The sequence below is a fragment of the Panthera uncia genome, chromosome A2 (assembly GCF_023721935.1).
Source record: "Panthera uncia isolate 11264 chromosome A2, Puncia_PCG_1.0, whole genome shotgun sequence".
Lineage (NCBI taxonomy): Eukaryota > Metazoa > Chordata > Mammalia > Carnivora > Felidae > Panthera > Panthera uncia.
The window spans coordinates 143,658,494-143,684,439 of NC_064816.1; the positions used below are offsets into that span (position 1 = coordinate 143,658,494).

Consider the following 25,946-nt stretch of genomic DNA (forward strand, 5'->3'; position numbering starts at 1 on the left):
CAGACAAAAATTGCCAACTTTGTGTGTGATGCTTCAATTTAGTCCAAGACCCTGACAGAAAGAGAAGTTTCTATCTCGTTTCCGCAGATGGGCACTAGAAAATCTTCTGCCAGGCACACAAATTGAGCTGAGGGTTATGTACCCGAGAAGTAACTTCAACACTGTATCTGAATAGAATGTTAGTTCCTTAGTGGAAAGTAGTGTTGGGTGGGGGCGGTGTTAAGGCAATTCCTTCCACAGTGTGTGGTGGTAAATAGCAGGTATGAATAGATTCCTTCCCATGTAAGGACTAAAAAAAAATCCAAAAATACTCTGGGTTCTGTGAAAGTATTCTATAACATAAGGGAGAATAAGCATTACCTTGAAGTCTCAGAGAAGAGCATTTATTTGAAATAAGTTTATAAATCAAAACGGGAAAATTTAAGATGCTTAAGCTGGAGTTTTTCGAAGGATACAGGATGATGTAATAGATGAGGTTATTCAAAATTACTACTCCTTCCTCCAGTGTAGTGAGAGAAGTATATTTCCTGTTCTTTGATTTTTGTGATTTTTTTTGGGGGGTGGGGTGGGGTCTTGCTTTTGCTTATTGTTAAGCATGTGCCACAAAGAGGGGCTCGAAATGGGCTTGCGGCAGGGAGCATGCCCTCTTGTGTCTTTGCTGTTGCCGGGATGGCATCAGGCCCAGAGGAGGATGAGAGCTCTGTGGAACTGAGCTGAGATCACCTGGGCTGCCTAGCCTGGATTAGTCAACCACCAAAATATGTGCTTATTGTTGAATGTGCTTATTCTGTGGCTGTACGCAGCAAGCATATAGCTTCTGTGAGAGGGTGATGGAGAGCTGTAAGAATGGAATTGGTAGAGATGCAGAAAGAATGAACTAACCATGAACAAAATATAAGAACAAACGGGACAAAGTAGGGAAATTCAATGTTTGTTTCAAGCGCTGGGGAGAAGAGTTGAAGCAGTGGTAAGGAGGGAAAAGTTTCCTCATCATACAGAGGATAAAGACAGGATGATAAAAGAAAGATAGTGGGTGCGAAAGTTGGAGAATAGTGATTTTAGTTACTCTGTAGAACAACACTAACATGATAGTGTTTTGGGCTGAATTGTCCCCCCCCCCCCCCCAAAAATTTAGGTCTTCAAGACCTAAACTGCAAGTACCGAAGACTGTGACTAGTTTGGAGATAGGGTCTTTTAAGAGGTAAATAAGTTAAATGAGGCCATTAGGGTGGGCCCTACTCCGGTATGACTGTTGTCTATTTAAGAAGAAATTTGGATCCAGACTCACCCAGAGGGAAGATCCTGCGAAGATCTCGTGCTGAGATACCATCTACGAGGCAAGGAGAGAGTCGTCAGAAGAAACCAAGTCCCAACATCTTGATCTTGACTTCCTGCCTCCAGAACTGTAAGAAAATACATTTCTGTTGGTTAAGCCACCCAGTCTGGGGTACCTTATGGTGGCAGCCCTAGGAAACGGATACAGGGAGAAACAGGTAATAATTACAATGTAAATAAAGAAGCCGACTTAAACAGGAGAAAAAAACCCAAAAAGACCTTGGTCTGAAAATCACAAGGATTTAAGGTAAGATGAATGAAAAATCTTGTTCTTAGATATGATCAGGAGATATTTATGAATTGTAAAAAAATTCTGTGAGGACTAGGAAGAAAAATTGTTGTCTCCTGTGACAGAGAGTTATTTGCCCACCTGATATCCATTTGGCCCTTCTTCAATTTTCATGACAACCCTTATTTTGTTCCTGGCAGCTCACAGGCTGTATTTCCCATCCTCCCACATAGCTAAAGGTGGTTCGGGAGACTTCTGCTTGCAAGCTTTTGAATCAGGGCTCCTAGGAAGGTTCTCTAAAGGTGCCAGCCAAACTGGTACACTCACTATTTTACCCTTCCCTTGCCTTCCTTTACTTCTTGTCAAGGACGTGGATTGGTGCCATCAAGCTATCTTGGATACTAGGTGACCTTGAGGATGGAAGCACATCCTGAACTCTGTAGTAGCATGGATCCTCCTTTATAGTCTGAATGGGTTACATCTTTCCTCTGAGAGGGAGGAAAATTTTTTTATTGTGCTCAGGCCACTGCTGTTTTGAGTCTTCTGTTTTTTATTTTTTTAATGTTTGTTTATTTTTGAGAGAGCGACAGAGTGCGAGTGGGGGAGGGGCAGAGAGAGAGGCAGACACAGAATCTGAAGCAGGCTCCAGGCACTGAGCTTTCAGCAAAGAGTCCCACACGGGGCTCGAACCCATGAACCGTGAGATCATGCCCTGAGCTGAAGTCGGATGTTTAACTGACTGAGCCACCCAGGTGCCCAATGAGTTTTCTGTTTTATACGATTGAACCCAGGCCTGGTAAAGAGGAGCAAAAATCAGGATCACCAGGATTTGCTGAACACAAAATACCAGAAGACAGCAGAACAGAGTCTTACAAAGTGTTGAATAGGGAAGAATGGGGACCAAAGGTTTCTATACCCAGCCAAGTGGACACTGTTAAGCATGGGCAGCAGCAAGATGTTCTCAGATATAAAGTAACAACAAAAAGAACTAGTATGCAAAGATGAACTCTAAGATACAAACCACAATCAGCAACTGGACAACATTAAAGTTGTAGTGGTTTGAAACTACTGTAAGGACCACACACCATTAAATATGTAAATGTGCATATAAAAAACTGACAAATACATTTTTATAAGATCAAAAATAAAAGCTGAAGCTATTTTTGAAAAAGGTCTATGTGGTAAAAGAATACTCTCTAATAAACAGGAATTATATCCCTATCTTATGTTAGAGACTGGGAAATTTGGACAGTCAGGAGATAAAAAGGAGTGGTGAATTCTTGTGTAAGATAAGTCAGAAGTTGTTTTGGATTTGAATAATTGGAGAAAATGTTTAACTTAATTTTGTGTTTATTAACCTAGATATGTATATTTAAAGATGTCTTTTTTTTAATTTTTAAAAATTTTTAAATGTTTATTATTATTATTATTTTAAATATTTTTATTTATTTTTGAAGGAGAGAGAGACCGAGCGTGAGCAGGGGAGGAGCAGAGAGAGAGGGAGACATAGAATTTGAAGCAGGCTCCAGGCTCTGAGCTGTCACCACAGAGCCCGATGCAGGGCTCAAACTCACAAACTGTGAGATCATGACCTGAGCTGAAGTCGGCCGCTTAGCCGACTGAGCCACCCAGGCGCCCCATTAAATGTTTATTTTTGAGAGTGAGAGAAAAGAGTCCGTGTTAGCAAGGGAGGGCCAGAAAGAGAGGGAGACCGAATCCCAAGCAGGCTCCAGGCTCTGAACTGTCAGCACAGAGCCCGATGCAAAGCTTGAACTCACAAACCATGAGATCATGAGGTGAAGTAGGATGCTTAACCGACTGGGCCACCTAGGCGTCCCAAGATTTTTTTTTTTTTTTTAATGTTTGTATATTTATTTTGGGAAGAGAGAGCACGTGAGAGAGGAGAGAAAGAATCCGAAGCAATCTCTGTGCTGTCGGCACAGAGCCCGACAGAGGCCTCAATCCCATGAACCGCGAGATCATGACCTGAGCTGAAATCAAGAGTCGGACATCCAACCGACTGAACCACCCAGGCGCCCCTACAGACTTCTATATGGAAAATCACTAGAGGGGAAGCAAATAAAATATTCTCTAGTACAAGGATGATTTATTAGCTAATATTCTAGATTGCAAGTAGCAGAAATCAATCCTGATAACTCAAACAAGGAAGGGAATTAAGTGGAAAGTGGTAAGGCGGTAGGTCATAGAGCCGAAGGGAAGGAAGGCTGTGCAGTCAGGCTCTAACACCCAGGAGGGACCAGGAGAGATGAAGCAGCTGAGCACACCCTGTTGACAAACCCAGGGAAGGGGCTGGTTGGGTTGTTGTCTTTGTCACCATGCCTGCAGCTGCTGGAGTTTGTATTCTTGTGCCAGTGTTCTGTAAGTGTCCCTGCATCTGTCTTTATCTCCTCAGGATTTGAAGTCCTGGGTAGAATCATCCAGTTTGTTGAGCCTGAGACATGTCTGGCCTCCTTCAGCTGGTACAGTAGGAAGTTGGGCCCTCTTTCTTTTTTGCATTGACCTAGACAGTCGAGAGTCTTTCCAAATACAAAGACTGTTCTAACTGCTGGTATCCAGAAACAAACACATAAACACCCAACAACAAATGTCTACTCTCACAGAAAACAACAAAAAAAATCACCCGAAGGCACATACATATTTTTAAAAAATTTTTTGTTTAACGTTTATTTATTTTTGAGAGACAGACACAGAGCACAAGAGGGGGAGGGGCAGAGAGAGAAAGAAGGAGACAGAATCTGAAGCAGGCTCCAGGCTCTGAGCTGTCAGCACAGAGCCCGATGAGGGGCTTGAACTCACGAACTGTGAGATCGTGATCTGAGCCGAAGTCAGCTGCTTAACCAACTGAGCCACCCAGGCACCTGGGCACATACGTATTTTTGAAGTAGAAATAGACAACTAGTAGGTGTAATAAAAGGAAGTTACATGGCTCCATGGAAAAAATAATAAAAGTGGTATTTGGAGGATATGAAACAAGACCTAAATAAATGGAGAGAACTTCCACATTCTTAACTCAAAGATGTCAGTTCCAGTTAAATCCCAGTTGGGTTTTTTTGAAATTGTCAGATCTGTAGTTCACATAGAAGGATAAGTAAATAAGAACTATTTAAAAAAAATTGAAGGGCAGTATTAAGGGAGGCTTTTCTTATCTAATATTAAAATGTATTATCAAACTAATCAAAACAGTGCAGGTATGCAAATAGAAAATCAGATTGGGGAGGCACCTGCGTGGCTCAGTCAGGTAAGCGTCCGACTTCAGCTCAGGTCATGGTCTCATATTCTGTGGGTTCAAGCCTTGCCTTGGGTTGTGTGCTGACAGCTTGGAGCCTGGAGCTGCTTCAGATTCTGTGTCTCCCTCTCTCTCTGCCCCTCCCACAGTCACTCTCTATCTCTCAAAAATGAGTAAATGTTTAAAAAAAAAAAAAAAAGAAAGGAAATCAGATTGGTATAACAAAATAGAATTTAGAAACAGACACAGGATATATGGAACTTTAATATTTTTTAACAATAATCCAAGTAAGTAGAGGGAATGATGGCTGCTTAGAAATTAGCGTTGAGACATTTGGCTAAAGAAAAATAAATTTAGATGCCTACTTGTTATTATATATGAAAAATTCTAACTCAGTTTAAAAATCACATGATAAAACTTTACTAGCATTAGAAAAATTAAGAGAATGTATGTGGAGGAGGCTTTCTTGGCCCATATCCTACAAAATAGTACCATATCATGAAAATATATGTAAAAGGATATTCATTGGAATGTTGTTGGTAAGAACAACAACAAAAAAATACAGTTTAGATGTTCATCAAGAGGCATATAGTGAAATGAATTATGGCGTATCCATGCCATGTAATTCTTAAATAAACGAGAAAGATCTCTGTGCAGATAGGGAAAGATTTCTAAGATACATTATTGGGTCTAAAAAAAGCCAATTGAAAAACAGTGTGTACAGGATGAACCTATTTGTGTAAGAATTGAGAGAATATATATTTAAATATGTATCCTTTATATGTAGACATAAATGTATGTTTCTATGTATTTTTTAATTTTTTTAATTTTTTTAATTTTTTTAATTTTTTTAATTTTTTTTTATTTTTGGGACAGAGAGAGACAGAGCATGAACGGGGGAGGGGCAGAGAGAGAGGGAGACACAGAATCGGAAACAGGCTCCAGGCTCTGAGCCATCAGCCCAGAGCCTGACGCGGGGCTTGAACTCACGGACCGCGAGATCGTGACCTGGCTGAAGTCGGACGCTCAACCGACTGCGCCCCCCAGGCGCCCCAAATGTATGTTTCTATAAAGAAAATTCCTGGAAGGATAATACTGACACTGATAAAAGGAATTAGCTATGAGAAGTGGAAATGGTAGATAGGAAATAGGAAATAAGGACTTAGTTCATATCCTCAGGACTGTGAGTGTATCCATCATGAGCATGTATTATTACTTCAGTAGTAATATAATTATTGATGATGCTTCTGAAGATTACTTTTAATGAAATAGTAAAATGTTTGCTGCTGAAACGAAAAACCAGGATCTAAAATTCTATATAGGATGATCCAAATAATGTTGAAAAAGAGCATGTGTACGTTTTTGTATGTATGAGTGTGTGTATATGTAGGGGGGGGTAGGGATGGATGGACAGATAGACTCTTTGCTGTTAACTGTTTTGGAAAGTGCTACAGTATAATTAGATTATTTTTTAATATATATTTTAAAAACCTATAATACCTTCATAAACTGATGAGCAATAAAGAGTTATTTTTTAAGTTAATCCATTTACTTTCTGCATCCTGGCTTAATACCTGATTTGACCTTGTTTCCTTGGATGCTCTCTTGCTCATAGAGAGCCCCATGGATTTCAGCCCCATGGATTTTGGTGTCCATATTTGTCTGTGGGGGCATAAGGAAAGTGCTGGACCCTGTTGTGTTATTTATTTCCTATTTTGTCTGTTAATTTTTTTCTTTTTTTGTCTGTTTTCTTTTTTATCTTTCAGTTCTTTTTCTCTTCTTTTTCCCTCTGCCTACATTTTAGTTTCACTTTTTTTGTATTACATGGCTTCACTCTTGATCTGTCATTTGAGATCATTACTGTTTTTGACTTTTATACCCTCTGAATCATTCATTATTCTTTCCATATGTTCAGGCCGATCTTAGAACGACAGAGAATTACTTTGCCAGCCATTCCCCTGTTTCATTATTCAGTTACATTTTCTGACTAAGGGCATATTATCGTGGACAGCTATTTCTCAGCTCAGTTTGACTTAACAAACTTTTACGAACCCTTGCTCTTTGCCGGGTACTGTGCCAGGCGTTGGGGTTATAGAGGCAAACCTAGTCGTTACTAGATTTACAACTTAAAGTTCGGCTCACCTCTGTCAAGTTGTAGTTTGACACTAAAATCAGCCATAGGAGCCGCCCCTGTGAAATTCGGCCGTAGTTGGACATACTGTTAAGTGAAGGAGTGGAAGGAAGTTCTAATAAAAAAGCAAATGTTTAATAAGTTTTTGGGTCTTCTAATCCTTCTTAAAAAAAAAAAAAACGCTACAAAACCCAAACTTTTCATGGTGTATTAAAGTCAAGCACATATAAATAGGTCTTTACTAGATGGATGGATGGTTAGCGGCCAGAAAGTCCTTAGGGTTACGGTGGTAGGGAATGTTTTTGGTAGAGTTTGCTTTATAGTTTTCCTGTTTGCCACCAGGTGGTTAGTCAATGGCAAACCCCATTCAATCACAACATGCAGTTAGTAATTGTGGGGGTATTGTCTTATGCCGGAAAGGATTTTGTGTATGTCAGCTGTCTTTGACAGCTCAGCCACGAGTGATTCTAAATATATTTAAAATAAAAATTTGTAGGGGACGCCTGGGTGACTCAGTCTGTTGAGCGTCCGACTTCAGCTCAGGTCATGATCTCACAGTTGGTGACTTCGAGCTCCACGTCGGCCTCTGTGCTGACAGAGCCTGCTTTGGATTCTGTGTCTCCCTCTCAGTGCCCCACACCCGCTCTCTGTCTGTCTGTCTGTCTGTCTCTCTCTCTCTGTGTCTCTGTCTCTCTGTCTGAAAGGTAAACATAAAAAAATTTGTAATCCTATATGTATAAAAAGAAAAATAGCTTCTGATGTTTCTTTCAACATAAAGCAGTTCAGAGCATTCATATGAATGACGAAATTGATAAGAACAATCTAATTTTGATTTTATTTTTTGTTTTCAAAAATACTTCCTTAGAGATATTCCGAACTCTTTGGAGGTTCTAATACTTGCTCAACTTTATTTCTTCTGAAATGGAAACAGAGGCCGTGTTCTATAATAACCTCCCTTTCTGTGGTGCTTCATGTCTCTAGTTACTGAACGAGTGGGTGTACTCGCTTCTCTTGAACTCTTGAGACTAAGTCCTTTCGTAAAGGAACAAGAGAAAAACCAAAAGTCATTTCCAGAGTTACTTGCCTTTGGGTTAGTGTTCACAAAGGAGAAAATTGAAGCCCAGGGGAAAATCTTAGAGAGACGAGTCTATGAAAATAGTTTTGCAGTCCATTGACTTTCTAAAAATGTATTGATGGAGTTTGAGAGTCCTGTTGGCTCTCATAATAAAGTCAGTAGGTTATGTTTTCCAGAGTTAAAATGGCATGCCACTTATTACCCTGTTTTTAACTGAGAACATATTTTTGGGTTAAAATTGAGAAAATAATTGTAGGTTTTAGTCTGGAGTGAAGCTCGTGCCCATCTGTGTCTGTAGAAGGGTGTATTATACTCACATGTAGACACATATCACTGCACACAAGTAGGTACTAACTTTACCGCCTCATGTATCCCAGGTATACACCTGAACTTTCCTGTTAGTTGATACCTTCATTTATCAATGCTCTAAAAATAACTTGTCCATTTTTGTTATGGAAATATTTATGAAATGTATTATATACTTTTCCCATCATTTAGAATTGGAATGGACTTTTTCTTAATACCGGGTAGCAGCACTGTAAACATCGGTGATTATCCTCCTGTATCCAGGGCAGGGAGGCGTATGGAGCTAGGTTTGCAATTGTGAGTAAATCCGGGCAAGAGGATGAGGTGAGGTAATTGAGGGAGAAACTGAGACGAGAGCAGTAGTTGGTATGTAAAAGATGACTGGGTAAATCTATGCTCTAATTGATTTTATAAACAGACAAATTACTGTGACCAGTCACTAGGTTTGAAGGCTCTGTTTCTTAGGATAGTTGAGGTAAACAGGAGATTAATAGCTTTATATTGGAGGAAAAGGTTTATAGGAACCATGTCCATTTAATTCCAGGTAAATGTTATCTTTGTTACTTTTATATCTTACATTTGAGGTTTGATGTTAGTGTGCAAGCAGTTCCAGCAGCTGGAAATGGGCTAAGTTTGGTTTCGCTCGTATGGTGTTCGTACTTGCATCCTTGGCACTGAACCCTGTGCCCAGCACTTAGATGCGGAAGACTTGTTTGAGTCAATGGTTCCTTCTTCCCCTGTAGTCAGTGAGAAGGGAGGACTTAGTAACTGTCACTTATCCACAGGCCTGGGACAACAGCTCACATGTTAATACCGCAGGTATTAAAAATAATACCTGAAATGATGATTTTGCCCTTTAATGTGAAGTTTGTTTTTCAGAGTTTTCTGGAAGAACATGCATACATTTATTAGATTAAAAATACACACATACAAAAATACCTAGTACTTAGGACCCAAAAGGAGTGATGAGAGGGAGATAGGGATATGTCACTGTGGGTTGGGGGGGTGCAGATGTTAAAAAAGCATGCGACTTCCTGTCCCATTTGGAGACAGCTTTCCTTAAGGTGTGGTCTTGTCCCCACGCCCTGGCTCTGCCTGCCGTCTGTTTACAACCACTGTGAGGGTCACTTCCATGGTTAGCCAGATTGCCACTGCTACTGCTGATGTTGTTTATGGGACTGGAGAGAGGTGAGAATTGTGGCTTTGACCTGTCTACCCTTGGAACTTGGAGAAGCTTTCCTGTTGTAGATGCAGAATGTTAGATAATTCAGTTTATTCCTCCCTCCCTCCCTCCCTTCCTCCCTTCCTTCCTTCCTTTTTTAAGTTTATTATTATTTCTTTAATGATCTGCACACCCAGTGTGGGACTTGAACTTACGACTCTGAGATCAAGAGTTGCGTGCTCTTCTGAATGAGCCATCCAGGTGCACCATAGATGGTTCAGTTTCTTGAGAGTAGAACACAGGTGTTACTTGCCTTGAAATTGCCTACTTCTTTCACTTAACAGATGGCTATAAGTGGGAATTAACTTGAAAATTTAATTGTTTTTTATAGTCTTTGTGTCATTTAAAATTAATGTGTTTATTTTGGAGATGCTTAAAGTTAATCATTAAGATGAGGTGCTAGGCCTTTTTGGAAAAGGTGAAATGGGTAATCAGATACTGAATTAAGCTGTTTGAGTTCCTTAAATCATCTTTTATTGTCGTGATTCTCAATTTGATGAAATTTATGAACCTCTTTTAAAGAAAGCTGAATGTAGTGAACTCCCAGAATATATCAAAAACTCCAGCTGGAAAACACAGGTTCAACAAAGCTTAACTACTTAAACCTTTGTTCAGTTATCATGAAATGGTGACATTTGATCTTCCTTTGCTGATAGATTAATTTTAAGACAGAAACAACAAAGGGTGCTGATATTGCATGGCATAATTTGGTTGTAAGGTAGTCATCCAGATGATCCAGAATATACTTACACTAATGTTTTTAAACCTAGCAGTGAAGTAAGACAATAAAAAATTGAATACTTAGAACCCTTAGAATGTATCTTTAACCCCCTTTCTATAGCAATCACCACTGGAAATACTCTTGGGAGACCTTTGAAGTCACAGTGGAGATAGAGGGCTCATGACAAAAAGAAAGGGCTAAGAGATGGGCATGTAGTTGGTTTTGGAGAAAGTGGAAACTAACTACTCTACCTTTCCCTTTTAGCTCCCTTATAAAAGATGCTTCTCCCGTTCCTCTGATTGATGTTACCAACCTTCCTACTCCTCGAAAATTCCTCGATGCCTCTCAGTTTTCTACTCCTGGAAGCTCAAGTGGTAAGCTTTTAATTCTTTAGCCACTTAGCCTCTTTTCACAATACTACAGTAAGGCAAAGACCTGGGGAAGTCTGGGGAGTCAGGGGTGGGAGGTCCTGGGGTGAGTGCCTTGGAGTCTCTGATGAGCTCTTTGCCACCCTCAGAGGGAATAAGGAAATGATTGGTTGGGCCTGTTGCATTCTCAGCTTTGAAAACTGGCAGCTGAATCTGGCCTGACTCCTGAATCCAGATGTAGTTATGCTTTATTTGACGAGCACGGTTTGTTTTTCTGAAGTTGAATTTGAATGCTTTTCGATGCATTGTCTTTTTTTTCTTCTTCTTTTTTATAACCTCTATTGTTTCTGTTAGCTTTTACCCAGCTGCTGAACCTGTTACATTGCCCGTCTGGTTCTTGAGAGCTTCTGAGTGTGTGATCTATATCCTGTGTGTCCTCTATACTGGTTCCTTGTACCTTCCAGTGGCCTCTCCGCTTCCATATGTGCTTGCATGTGGGTGTGCACACACACTCATACATATTAATGCACTTTGAGGTCATAGCTGCAAACTAACCATGTTTCTTCTTGGGCTACCTACTATTCTGTTGAGTAAGACAAAGGAGAGCCATTTTAGCCTATATTTAAAGTTCTTTGAATTTAATGCAGATTTAGGGGAATTCTTCTGGGATGGCTCAGACCTGCTCCATTGGAGGGTTCAGCTTAGCTTGGCTCAGATTGCCTCTGGGTCTCTGCAAAGAGCTGTTCAACTATTGCATTTCTGGATCGAGGCGAAGGAGATGGGGTGTTTTTGAGAGATGTCCCACAGGTGCCTTCTTGTCATAGCTAAAGTCCTCAATACGTTTTAAGGAATGAGTAATGCTGGTTATCGTAGGCTTTGCAGGTATAAATCAGTTCTTACCATTTCTATAGTCCTGTAGAGCTTGAAATAATGAAAAGGTAGAAAGGTAGAAAAATAATTTGGATTCAGTCAATACATTTTGTGTAACTAATTGAAAGTGTTTCTTTTGAGAGCCTGACTATATATTGTTGTTGCTGGAGCATATTTAATTACCTTTTAAAATATCATTTAATTAAGTTTTAGGGTTATTTAGGCTTGGAATCTTGAGGTTTATTGCTTTTACTGTAGGAAAAGTGTAGAAATTATTTCATAATAGATTTTACTGTTAGTCTACTTAATGATTTTTTTTTTAAACCCCAACACTTATTTTTATTATGACACTTTACAAGGTTTGTGCTCAAGCCTCTTCCTGGAGCTAAGAAGTTTTGTTTTCTTCCTCTGTCTGTTGTAGTGTTGCTGTTCTCTGAGTTTTGACACTGCTTTGAGCTGTTGTAGAATGTGGAATTATGAAACACAATATATATTTATACTTTTGATTTGGATTTTTCCCTCTACCTGGAGGAGACATTATCAGCTGTTATATTTTCTTATGTTTATAATGTGAATTATCATTGCTTAGCCTGGTTATATCGATTTAAGTAAATGTTGCCGAATCAACGGTCATGTAACAAAAATTTTAATTGTTTATGAAGAAATGATAGGGCAGGCATTTTGCAAATGAAAAGCACTGTGCAAATAGCAAGTAAGTTGAAAACATGCCAATTATGGCAAATTTAAGTAGAAACTAATTTTGCTCCATCTATTATTTTTAACAAGACAGCTCTTTGACGGGCACTTTTTCTGTCAGGTCCTGTAGTTAGCGTTTCTCACTTAGTGGAGTTCGTGGTGACACTTTGACTTCAGCGGTCTGTTCTTCATTATTGGGGACCACGCTTGAAGAGCCGGATGTTGTCTGAGTGGAGCTGGGACCGTCATGGAGACTGCTTGTACATAAGCTACAAACCTTTCTTTCTACAAGGGCTCGTTTCTTTGACCGGTTAGGACTTTTGATCTCCTGATTTTTCTGTGGGTGACCGAAAGAGAAGGTGGTCGAAATATTACTGGTGGAGATGTATACCAGTAGTAGTTAAGACACGTTTAGGGCCTACTTGTGTGCCAAATGGTATGTTGAGTGCTTCGTGTGGTTAGCTCAGTCCTTTAACAGTCTTTCTAGGTAGGTACTGTTATAATGGCTCCATTTTACAGCTGAGAAGAACTGAGGCATTGGGGGGGTTAGTAACTGGCTTAAGTTGACGTAGCTGACAAGTAGTAGAGCTGTGATTTCAAGTGAGGAGCTGGAGTCCAGAATACGCTCTTCTAACCAGTGCGTTTTCCTGCCAGAGAGGTAGGTATGCTCTGGGCATTAATTTTCCCTTGTTACCCCAACAAATGACCACGACCAGCTTACGGTTTTGTAGCTTAGAAGCCCAGTATGGGTCTCCCTGGGCTGTGTTCCTTCTGGAGGCCCTCGGGGAGGCCCTCTTCCTCACCTTTCCCAGCTCCTAGAGGCTGCTGCTTTCCCAGACTTGTTGACCTCTTCCTCCCTCTTTTCCAAACCAGAGACAGTGTGTTTCACCTACTTCTTGGGTCACATCTCTTTGAGCTTCCCTTCTGCCTCTTCCTCCCCCTTTTAAGGGCTTTCGTGATAGATTGATTCCACCTGGATAATTCTGGCCACTCTCCCTAGCTCAAGGTCCTTAGCTTTAGTCACATCTACGAAGTCGCCTTTGCCATGTAATACATTCACAGATGCTGGGAATTAGGGCATGGATAGCCTTTGGGAACAACTACTCTGCTTACCATACTCTGTACTGCTTGTTTTCACTTGAGTCGCCTTGAGGAGCCAGTATGTAAAATTTTGACTTTCTTGGAATTATGTGTGAAGTCTTTTTTTAAATCACTGCAGTCCTAGTCTTTAGGACTATATTAATCTGGGTCACATTATTCAAGGGGGTTGTATAAATGAAGAAGATGTAAATTATGTAGAGAACTGCACAGAATGTTGCTAAGTACATATAAAAGTGTGAGGCTGATGAAATACACTATAAATAAAGGGCAGGTATTTTTTTATTCTTAGTGAACAGTAAGTCCTGTGAGTCTATTTGCAAAGTGCCCTGCAAGTCAGTCCTGGAAGGAATAGTCATTTTCAGCAGGGAATTTAACATGGGCTTTTAAAATTGCCTTCTCAGCTTGTGAAATAGTGGGATTGAGGGTGTGATCCACTAGAACTGACATCTTTATAGAGGAAGTTCCAGTAGGGAATCCCTGGATAGAACAGATCTCTCGTTGGGGTGCTGTAAATCAGGGTTGGAGGTGATTCTTAAGGACTTTCAGATTATTATTAATTAAACAAGAATTTTGATAGTTTGCAAATTAGTCATTTTTCAAGTGTCTTATTTAGAGGCAGAGATGTGAGTGACTTATGTGAGATTTTCTAATGGTTTACATGTTATAGTTTGCAAAACATGTTGCATTGTGCAACTGATGCAGCAGTCCCCTGAGGTAGTTAGGGCAGGTAGTGTTGTCATTATCATGATGATTCTTTTCATATCTATCCTTTTTCAGTCTAGTAAATACTTAAGTTATAAGTAAATACTTAAGTTATCAATATAAACTAATATGGAGTGATTTCCAGGATATATTATAAAGTGAAAATAGCCAAGTATAAGAGAGTATCTGAAGTAAAATTTCTCTTCCTGGAAGAGAGGTATAAGAAACACAGGAGGGATAAACCAGAAACTAATGAAATCGATTAACTAACTACATGGGATGGATAGAAAAACAGAAACATGATTAGCATCCATTTAACTCTCATACATAGTAATAGGGAAAAGAAATGGCCTAATAAAAACCAGGGAAACAATAGACAATTTACAAGAGACCCAAATGGTTCATATACCTGGAAATATTCTCAACACCACTAGAAACCTCAGAAATGCAAACTAAAATAACAAACTGAAAAAAATAAAAACACAGAGCCTGTCAGATTTGTAAAAATCAAAATCCACTTGTAAGAATTAAAAGTCTAACAAAGCCAATTTTAAGGGCAAGAAAGAGAGAAACAAAAGCTCATGCACAGGTCAGAGAAATCTACATTGGCACAATCACTTTAAAAAGTTATTTGGCAGGCGCCTGCGTGGCTCGGTTGGGCGTCCAACTTCTGCTCAGGTCGTGATCTCACAGTTTGTGAATTCGATCCCCATGTCGGGCTCTGTGCTGACAGATCAGAGCCTGGAGCCTGCTTCAGATTCTGTGTCTCCCTTTCTCTCTGCCCCTTCCCTGCTCATGCTTTCCCTCTCTCTCTCAAAAATAAATAAACATTTAAAAAAATTAAAATAAAATAAAAAGCTATTTGGAAAATGAAGTTTAAAATGCACCAACATTCCTCTACATATATAACACACGTGGCCCCCCAAGAGTTGGGCTTCCTCAGTTTTTAGGCATTATGGCACATATGCAAAATAACTTATACAGCACAATGACTTGTATAGTACAACTAGGGTAAAGGGAGGTGGCGGCACGTAGCTAAAGAGAACTTGTCTAGAGATTCTGATTTCCCCAAGACCCACCTAGTTACCCGCCCGAAGGCTGAAGGGCCCATTATCTCAGATATATTTACAACCCATTCCCAAGAGATCAGTGGTTGGGGAAATTCTGTCCTACAGAAATATGTACAGACATACTCATTCCTGTAAGGTTTCTAATAATGACACATTGCAAACTTATAACTTGCCTATCTATAGAAGAATGGATAAATTGTGATTATATAATGAAATACTATACAGTAGTTAAAACTAATAAACTAGAGCTATACTGTAACATAAGAAAACCCAAAAGATACAAAGTTGAGTTTAAAACCCAAGCAGTAAAATGATACATATCATATTATACAATTATAAGCAAATTAATTAAAGTATACAAATTCGAATCAAGTAAACATGTAAATCAAGTTATACAATTTATTTAAGCTCTACTCAAAATAATATACTTTGTATATATAAACATGCACAATATATAACATTTATACACAAATATATGTATATATATATAAACCACATGTATTGTTTCTATATTTACAAATATACAACATACACATTTACGTACAAACAGTAAAAGTGTGCAAACATACAGGACAAAGATACAGAACAATTTCAAAACAGTAGTTACCTCTAGGGTAGAAGAGAGAAGAAAAGAATTGGGAAAGAATTCATGTATTCACAGGGGCCTTCAATTATACCTGTAATTTTTCTTTAAAGAATCTGAATTAAATACGGAAAACTATTAAGATTTATTAATCTAATGGGAAGTACCTGAAGATGGTTACATTAATCTCTAATATATGATATAATACTCATGTGTAATAAATGTATTTTAATTAACAAACCCTGTCCTTGCTTTATTTTTACATTTATAAATACCTGAACTAATAATTCTATTTTGGCCCCTTTGTATATAGTCCTCAGCTCTAGGGGCCGGCTAGAGCTATGGGTGCCTGAGTCAGTTGACCATCCTCCTCTAGATTTCTGCTCAAGTCATGATCCCAGGGTCATGGGATGAAGCCCTGCATCAGGCTCCACGCTCAGTGTGGAGCCTGCTTAAGAGTCTCTCTCTCCCTCCGCCTCCTCTCCCATTTTCTCTCTCTCTCCCTAAGATAAAATAAAAATAAAATAAAATAAAATAAAATAAAAATATAGTCCTCAGTTCTATTTATGATTAATCATAGAAATCAACCAAGATATTTAATAGCAAATGAAGGATTCTTTAGGAACAACTGATTTAAAATGCCTAGGGAGGCCCCAACCTTAGGACAGAAGTAACTCAAAAAGTGTCCTATTGTTTTGGAGAACCTTCATTATTCTAGATATGTGAGTTGCAGGAAAAAAAATTTCATCTCCTCTTAGGTTAGGATTCATAGCTCTCATTCCATGTAGAGAGAATTTAAATATCAAATCCAAAATTTTTAAGAAAAATATCAAGTCCCAGAACAAGACTTTACGGAATAGAATGCACGTAAGAAAACAGCAGCGAAAGAAAAAAAAATCATTTAATTTGTGCTCTCTTTGGGTTTTATTGCTTAACCTATGCTGGTACCAAAAAGAAAGAAAGCTTTAAGAAGTCCAGTTTCATTACGGTTATATTCACAGCAATCCCAGCAGGAGCATGCATAAAATGAATAAAGAAGCCACAAATGAAATGCCTGTGTACCCCGGGAGTAATTGCTCAGTCAAAACGTTCCAAAGGCAGTTTGCCAAATGAAAGGACATACTGAGAATCCAAAAGCTTAAACCAACATTTTACTACAATTATTGGCTTTTCTCCACATTTCTCCCATCCTTTTACCTAAGTTATAGTTGAATTACTACATCTAAATTAGACATTAGTTTCCTGTACATTACAAAATACTGTGACTGATGAGAAATGGGAGAAAGGCTTGCAAAATACATCTCTTACTTCTTTAGAGTGGGAACAGCAAGGGGCTAGCTTCCAATAATTACCATCTGGTGAACCTGGACCAATCACTCAACCTCTGTGGATGGAATAGGTTTATAAAATGAGTTTTGAAAAATAATACCTGATGGGGGCACCTGGGTGGCTCGGTCAGCTGGACGTCTGACTTTGGCTCCGGTCATGATCTCACGGCTTGTGGGTTTGAGCCCCACATCGGGCTCTGTGCAGACAGTTCGGAGCCTGGAGCCTGCTTCCGATTCTGTGTCTCCCTCTCTCTGGCCCTCCCCCGCTCACACTCTGTCTCAGTCTCTCTCTCTAAAATAAATAAACAAACAAAAAAAAAGATACAATTTTGAAGCTATTCTACAGTCTTTTCTCTCAAAAATGAATAAACACTAAAAAAAATAAAATAATAACTCATTAACTAGAGTGTATAAGGAATTTTTCATATATTTACTACAAACTGTTCATGTGGTTTACCTATTTTTTTTATAATTTTACGTTTGCATATTTTTGCTAATTAGCTTGTTTTATTGGTTCATAGGGGTTCTTTATATATTCTGGATACTTAGCCTCCGTTGGACACATGCCAATCTTTCCATGTATAAGGACTCTTTGGTAAAATGCCCATCATGTGCAGAGGCCTTTAAGATGTCATTTCTTTTCTTCACTAACATACAGGAAAGCTAAATGGACACTAACCATTTTTCTCTCAGTGGGTTTCTTGCTTCTGCCAATCTGTGCCTTGATTTTACATTTTGCAATTAATATTTTTTAATCATGTATACACATATACAGTTCTATGCTTTTATTTTGGTGTTTCCAAATACCAAAGTTCTATGCTTTTATTTTGGTATTTCTGGTATTCTCCAGAAGAGTTGTAGTAGTTCATTGTACCACGAGTGTGTGAGAGTGCTCGTTTCCCTCACAGCCTCACCAAATAATGTGTTATTAGACTTTAAAACAAAGAAAAAAATTTTTTTAATGTTTATTTACTTTTGGGAGAGAGAGAGAGCGAGAGCGAGAGCGTGAGCAGGGGAGGGGCAGAGAGAGAGGAAGACACAGAATCCAAAGCAGGCTCCAGGCCCTTAACTGTCAGCATGGAGCCCAATGTGGGGCTTGAACTCACGAACTGTGAGATCATGACCCTAGCCAAAGTTGGATGCTTAACCATCTGAGCCACCCAGGCACCCCTGTGTTGTTAGAGTTTTTCAGTTTTGCTCATTTGATAGGTGAAAATGGTGTCACAGTGTTGTTTAATTTGCATTTCTCTGGGGTGCCTGGGTGGCTCAGTCAGTCACGCATTTGACTCTTGATTTGGGCTCAGGTCATGATCTCATGGTTCATGAGTTTGAGCTCCGCATTGGGCTCTGCGCTGGCAGTGTGGAGCCCGCTTGGGATTTTCCCTCTCTCCCCTTTCCCTGCTTGTGCACGTGTTCTCTCCCTCTCAAAATAATAAAGCTTAAAAATATTTAAAAAGTTTGCATTTCTACAATTAGGAGTCAGTTGAGACAATTTTCCTTAATGTTTAAAGTCCATTTTAACTTTTGTGAATTGTTATTATGTCTTTTATTCACTTTGTTCTATTTTATCTTTAAATCTCTTACTGTGCAAGACTTCCTATTATTGAACCAGTTTTTCATTACCTAGAAAAAAATGCCTCTTGATCATGGTGTGTTATTTTCTCAATGTGCTGGTGAATTCTATTTGTGAATACGTTAGTTAGAATTTTTGCATCAATGTTTATAAATGATACCACCACCATATTGGAGTTTGGTTTCAGTGGAATAATTTGCTTCCTAGAAGGAGTTAGGAAGCTTTTCTTTATTCTCCATGCTCTAGAACAATCTCTGGAGCATTGGAGTTCTCTGGTGTTTGAAGGTTTAGGGAATTTTCCTGTGAAAACATTTGGATCTGATACATTTTTCATGTTTGTGCTTTTTATTTTCTCCGTTTTTTTCCTGTGTAAATTGCTCTCCTTAAGTGCTCTGTCTCTGTTGGGATCAATTTTAATCTGTATTTTTCTAGGAAATTATTGATTTCATTTAGTTTTTCAAATTTATTTATGCAGAGGTCTCTAAAGTATTTTCTTATGGTTTTGAAATTTTCTTTTTTCCTTTTGTTTATTTTATTTGCACTAGCCCCCTTTTCTTGATCAAAGTAGCTGGTGGTTTGTGTATTGTGTTAGGGTGGTTTTTTTTTTTTTTTTTAATTTTCAAGAAATCAGTGTTTTGATTATTGGGTAGGTCTATTTTTCTTTTCTCTACCTCATTATTTTCTGCTTTTATCTTTATTTCCTTTTTTGTGCTTTCTTTTGGCTTATATTTTCTTCTGATCTAGACATTGAGATCATGTATTTTAATTTTTACTGATAAATGTGTTCAATGACAGGAATTTTTCTCAACACTTTAAATTTGTCCCATAGACATTGATATTTAATGTTTCCATTATCATGGGCATTGAAGAGGGCATCTTTTGGGATGAGCACTGGCTGTTGTATGGAAACCAATTTGACAATAAATTTCATATATTTAAAAAAAATGATCTCATTTCAATTTCTATTTGGCTGGAAACATAATGTTTTTAGTAGAAGGATTTTACATTCATAAAGAAAAGGGTCTTTTGTGTGTGTTTTGTTTCTAGTAATACTTTCTACCTTTATTGCATTGAATTCAGAGAGTATTGTTGGTAATATTTTTACTTCAGGGAACTTACATTTTCTTTGTGGCTTATTATATGATCAGTGTTTATGAGTGTCCCATGGATACTTGAGTAAAAGATGCATTCTTTATTACCAGGTGGATGGTTTGATATATATCCATAGGATCCACCTTATTTAATTATGTTGTTTAGGTCTTCTATCTCATTTTTTTTTTTTTGTGATGTATTCAAGTTTTCTCTTGGATTTTTCCTCTGTCTCAGCATCACTTAAAGCTTTTGTTTTAAAATGGTGGCTGCTGTTTAATTTGGTATATAAATATTCATAAATGTTATAGCCTTATTGTGAATTGTGGCATGTGGTATTAGAGGGCATGTACCTTTTGTCATTATGGTTAATGCCTTTTGACTGGCATACCTTTGTTCATTTTATATTTCTAGCTGTTCTAAATTTCTAGTTTTGGGATCAACAATATTGTTGAGCTTTGCTTTCTGATTCAGATTGAAAAACCCTTTTCTTATAATAGGGGAGCTGAATCTATTAATATATGTTGATAAGACTAATATGTTTTGTCTCAACTCTATCATAGTATTTTATAAATACGTATATTTGCTGTATTTCTTTATCTCTGGGATATTAATTCTTTGCTCTTTAAACAAATTTTTTTTTTTGGCTTAGGAGGTGATTTTTTTCCCCCCAGTGATGGTCTATTTAATGTATTTAAAAACTTGGATAAAATGCTCTTAGTCCCTTTTTAATGCTTTAATCTTTCTCTCTCATTTCTGTTTTTGTTGGTATCCTTTAATCCCCATCTTTTGTTTAAGTAGCAACATGACTTTATTTTCCTTTCTTTTCTGCCAATTGTTAGTTGTGTTATTTTTACTTTTTCACAACATACCCGTCTTAGTTGTCTTCCATCCACACCGGCCCGTTTTGCTTTTGTCATAAATCTGTACTTAAATATTTTAAATACTTACCATCAATCTTTTTTGCTGAAGTTTTCCCACTTATCTCTTGGTTGCATAAAGCTTATCAAAAGATTCCTTAAGGCTAACTGCTTTTTCCCCCTTTTTTGTTTTCTTTTCATTGGTACTTAAAGGACAGCTTAGATGGGCATAAATGCCTTAGTTTACAATTTTACTTACTGATTTTTTGCTCTTGTAAGCTGTGATCCTGTAGACCTTGAGGATTTTTAACTTAGGAACTTAATAGTTTTAGTAGGATATGCCCTGGAGGTTTTTTTTTTTTTTTTTTCTTTTTTTGGGGGGTGGGGTGGTTAATTTTTCCAGATACCCAGTAGGCTCTTTTATTTTGCAGATTCAAGATTTTTTTTTTTTTTTTTTTTTGTTTTTTAATTTCAAGTATTTTATTGTTTGTTTTTTTCGAATGTGTACTTTTTTCTTTGCCTGTCTTCCATTTCTACTGCTTTCTCTTTGGTCTCTTTATTGCTGTCTTTATATCCCTTTTATTCCCTATTTTGGTTCCCTGAATTTCCACAATGCCCTTTATAAAATATTCATTTGAGTCTGTTTCCCCTTGGGTATTTTATAATTTATTCTTCCTATCTGAAATAATCGTCTTTTTCTTCTGTATTTCTTCTGAGTTTAGTCTGTTTTCTTCTCATACCTTTCTTTTATTTGTCCATGTCTGTTCCTAGTTTTGGAGTTTTTGACTCAAAGTGACTTTTCTTATCCCCAGATTCTTGTTTGAGTATATTACTTCCATCTGGAGTGTTGTCATCTAGTTTTCTTGTGCTTCATGATAGTTTTATTGTAGGAAAATTTATTGAATTTTCCTGTTAATGTGTGTTGGATTTTCTGATCGCCCTCCCCCCATATACCTTTATATGAATCTGTTCATTTTTTTATGTTTTTTTTTTTTTTAATGGGTATGGGGTGTTTTATAGAATTCCTAGCTCATTGGCTCCCTCTTCTGTCAGCATAGCAAAATCCAAATACTTGAGTGTATTATTTGTTTTGATGGTAGGAGAAGATTGTTCTCAGAATTTCGAGTCTCTTGTGGGGTCCTGAATGTTCTCTTTATGCTTCTTTCTCCCTTCACTATCCAGTAGTCACAGGGCATTTCTCTCTTCCTTTTGTCTTATTTCTCCCATAGAAGCTATAGGTCTCAAATACTCTTGCAAATTGTCTGTTTTTAAACTCTCTCTCTCCTGTAGTCCATGTTCTCATCTACTTGGATACTTTTTGGGTATTTTCAAACTTAGGGTGGACATTGTCTCTTTTAGTGATAGTTTTAGATCAATCTTAGGATCATCAGTAAGTCCCTTGTCTCTTCATCATGGTTCTTCACCTGCCTGCTTTTGCTTGCTTGAGACAAAGCCTTGTGGCAGAGCAGGGGTGGGGCAAAAGTTTGAGAGATTGCTTGCTGGGATTAGGTGTTTCTTATTACAGTTGTGAATTTTGGGCAATTTCTATCTTCCAGGTTATCCTGAGGGTATTATTTGCACACATTTTATTTGTTCTTCTAGTTGTTCTATGTTGTTTTGGAGGGAATATGGAGAAATGGAGACCTAAGCAACTACCATTGTCTCCAGCAATCCAGGAGTTGCTAAAGCTGGAAATTTTAAAAGTACATTTTTTTTTTTTTTTACTTCCTTAGGGGATTGTTTTTGTGTTTTGATATCACATTATCTCATTTGATAGACACAGTGGTGTCGATGTTATCTCCATTTTACAGATGGAAAAATTGGGGTCCCACAAGATTTAATGACTTGAGAGAGATTTACACAGTTAGAACATGGTAAAGTTGATAATCAAATCTAAAATTCTATGATGCCCAGCTCTTGCTCTTTTTACTACATCATGCTATCTTTTTGGGCAATTGAACTTATAAAGCCTTAGATATTATTGAATATTAATATAAAGTATGAATTTGTTCATCTCCTCCTTGTCTCTTCTCTTCTCCTGTATCCCTGTTATATTTTTAGTAGCCACTCTTCCATTGGTGGCTACTCCTTGACTTTCAAAGATGCATCCTCCTTGCTCTAAAAAGAGATAATGTACATTCAGTGCTGTCCCAAGGGAAACTGAACACGTGTTGGTTTTGTTGGTTTTTATCCTAATAATCCTCCCTCCACTCTACCTTCCCCTTCAAACATACCATCATTTCCCCCTTAGCCCACTTTCAGTTGTGGAGGGACCAATGTTCATTCATTGTGCTTTCCAACCTCACTGCAGTGTGGGGTTCATCTCCACCTCTGAATTGAAACTATTCCCACACTGCGGCCGTAAAAACCCCTAGCTCCATGTCAGTGACAGCCCAAGTAGCAGTTGGCAATATTTTTTGTCAGTCTCCTTTCTGGAGTGGAGTGTTATGCTGTCTGTAGTTTCCTTCGGAATAATTTAATCTGCACCTTAGGGGTGCTTAGTTAACATTTTTGAAGTACCTTAATCAGGAATCCACACTTCAGAGATAGTTAGTTAACATTTGAAAGACCCTAATCAAGATTCTATACTCCAGAGGCGACCAGTGCATCCTATACTGCGCTCTCGATCTGTACCAGTGGGTGCGTTAAATAAAAGATGTTAAAAGTAATTTTTTATTGGTGAAACAAATGGTATTTAAGGCATAGGGTTGACCAAGTATCTCCACTGGGACATGAATGGAAGATAAGGATTTGAAGAGGCCAAAAGCGTACCCAGGTCTAGAGCTGGATTTGGTCCTGTTCCTGCAGTCTTAATGGAGGATTTTGTCAGTTCATATGGCCAGTGGTGCGTGTTAAGTCTCTGTAACACCCCTGGGTTAAAACCTGCCTGCCTCTGCCTGCTTGTCCACACACAGGTCACTGGATACATCCTTTGGCTCCACTCCTCGTTTCCATTTCTTGTCCACAGAGGTGTTACTCTCAATTTTGAACCAGACTATTTTTTTAATTTCTTAATGTATACTTTATGTATACCTGTGTTTTGAGATTGGATATCTCAAGTACGACTTTACAGTGCCATTTTGACCAGAAGCACAGAATTATTTTTAGGTGGTAACTTTCTTATTTTCTACCTGAGAGTATTGTTACTCTTCTGAGGCCAGATTCCCATCTCTGGGGGCAGCATTTTGGATGTGTAATTCTCTTGATACTTTATTGGTCAAATTAGGCTTGGTAATTTTTTTGAAGTCCCCTTTTTATATTGAATTCCGTTCAACAGTGACACAGTTCTCCTGTTATATAATGTTCTTATATGCAACAGGTAAATGAAGTTATGTATGTAGGCCAAAATCATATATATCAAATTTACATACTTTAGGTACCGTGCATAGTATGAGGAAGGACATCTACCAGGAGTTTCTGTGGTAAACACTACCACTATTTTACAACTCAATCAACATGTATAAATGTTAAGTCAAATAATAAAGCTTATTCAATACAAAGTTAAAGTGTATTACCAGGTTTCTTGTGCAAATTTGATAACATTTGTATATAGCCATGGCATGTGTTACTGATATTTTCCTACCAAACATACTGAGAAAAGAAAGCAGTTATATACTGGTCTACATTGCTTCCTGTACTCACTGGGAAACAAAAGGTGATTTTCTTTTATAGAACACTTATGGGCTTAAATGGATTATTCACTTTATCTGTTATTTTTTTAAATGGGCTATCTATAATCTAGGTGCACATAATTAGCTATGGGCCATGTAACTGGAGATGTAGAGATTTAGACTAAGTTGATAGAATCATGGAATTGTGGAGCTTGAAAGGACTTGAGATATCATTTAGTTAATTGTTCCATGAGTCCCAGCGTGTCTTACTTAAACCTTCCATGAATCCCTGCTTAGCCTCAAACCACAGACACGGTTTCTATGCACTTAGGCATGTATATCTACACATCCGTATCTCTTTCCTTCCTTCCCCATCTATGCGTGTAATAGAGACCAATTGGGACCAGTAGGATTTTCGTAGAAATAATGGGTTAAAGATGTGAAGGTCTTAATATTTAACTCTGTCCTGCCAGTAAGGGTCTTTAAAACCGGGTTCAAGAAATCCTCACTTGGTAAGTATCCTCAGAGCAAAAAATCAAACAGAACTAGGTAAGAGAGTCAAGTGTTTCTAATTATAAAGTGTTCTCAAACCTACATGGTGAGTACATATTCTATCACTGTAGATACAAGGGAATGGTTTGGTAGCGTTTGGTAGTTTAGAAATATGTACATTTTGTTCTAATTGTGGTGTGAGGCCCTTGCTGAATTTCAGCTACTTTATTTTTGTACAGGCCTTTTTCCACAAAGCACCAATAATTCTCTATGACCTCACAGGGCTTTTGTGATTATTGGACTAGTCTTCACGGTTGATTATATTATCCTTTTAAATTGCCTTTTAATTTTCAGCTGATGTAAGTGAAATAGATCATATAAATTAATTAATATTGGATCCATTCAGTGTTTATGCTCTAGGAGATTTTAGGAGACAAACAGAAAGGTAAGCTTCTACAGAAATGTGTCATTTGGGGCTGTGGCATTTTATTATTTAGTCCTTGCTTATTTGTTATTTTTTAATAGGCCATCTATCATATTAGCACACATATAAGTAGCTATCTGCCACATAATCTAGCGACTTATTGATTTAAACTACATTTATCTCCTTGCCAATCGCTTTTGCCGCAGGTGGTTGCCACATTCAGATGGCCCTTTGCTTGTGTCTTTTGTGACTCATAGGTGCCCTTTTGTGAAGATCATTTTCTCCCAGCTAAATTTCTATTACTTTTGTCCCCTCGCCTGAAGCCCCACTTATAGTTGTGTTTCATTTTCCCTCTCTAACATGCTGAATTTAGATGGCTCCTTGGCTGCTAAGTATTTCTCTCTTCTTGCTGCTGGGATTGGTTTTGCAGGATGCAGTGATTCTGTGGCCTGAGGTGTCTAGTTCTTAATGTATAAAGCAAAACCAGTAACTAAAATGTCTATTCTTGGGATGTCACATTTGGAAATATCAATGCCCCCCCCTTTGTTGTTGTTGTTGTTGTTGTTTTTGATTTGCCATTAGAATTGTCATCTTCAGAGGTTTAAGCCACTTTGGTTCTACTCCTGCTTTAACTAGTGTTAAAATTATTTAAATTAAATACCATATCATCAGATGTCCTCTATGTTGCAGAGAAAATCATAGGAATTTGGTCTTTCCTTATGTGGTTCTCTTTCTCCACATGGTTTCAGCATCATGGATAAATATTGAGAGGATGTCTTCAGTGAAGAGCAAGCTTGTTCAAGTAATTGTATCATGCACATCATTAAATGCTTCTGGTTCATGTTTAAGTGCATTTTATGAGTTGGGAACAAAAAGAAAAAGGATTGAGGAGAAGAGACTGCATTCATCTGAA

At 38.0% G+C, this 25,946-nt stretch overlaps 1 protein-coding gene across 4 annotated transcripts in view; it reads left to right on the forward strand.

Moving 5' to 3' along the window:
• Positions 1-25,946, forward strand: part of EXOC4 (exocyst complex component 4) — a 746,462-nt gene that overhangs the window by 52,398 nt on the left and 668,118 nt on the right. For all 4 annotated transcript variants that reach the window (XM_049643019.1, XM_049643021.1, XM_049643020.1 and 1 more), the window contains exon 5: positions 10,531-10,640. In XM_049643019.1, the coding sequence (XP_049498976.1) occupies positions 10,531-10,640 (110 nt within the window). The remainder of the gene's footprint in view (positions 1-10,530; positions 10,641-25,946) is intronic.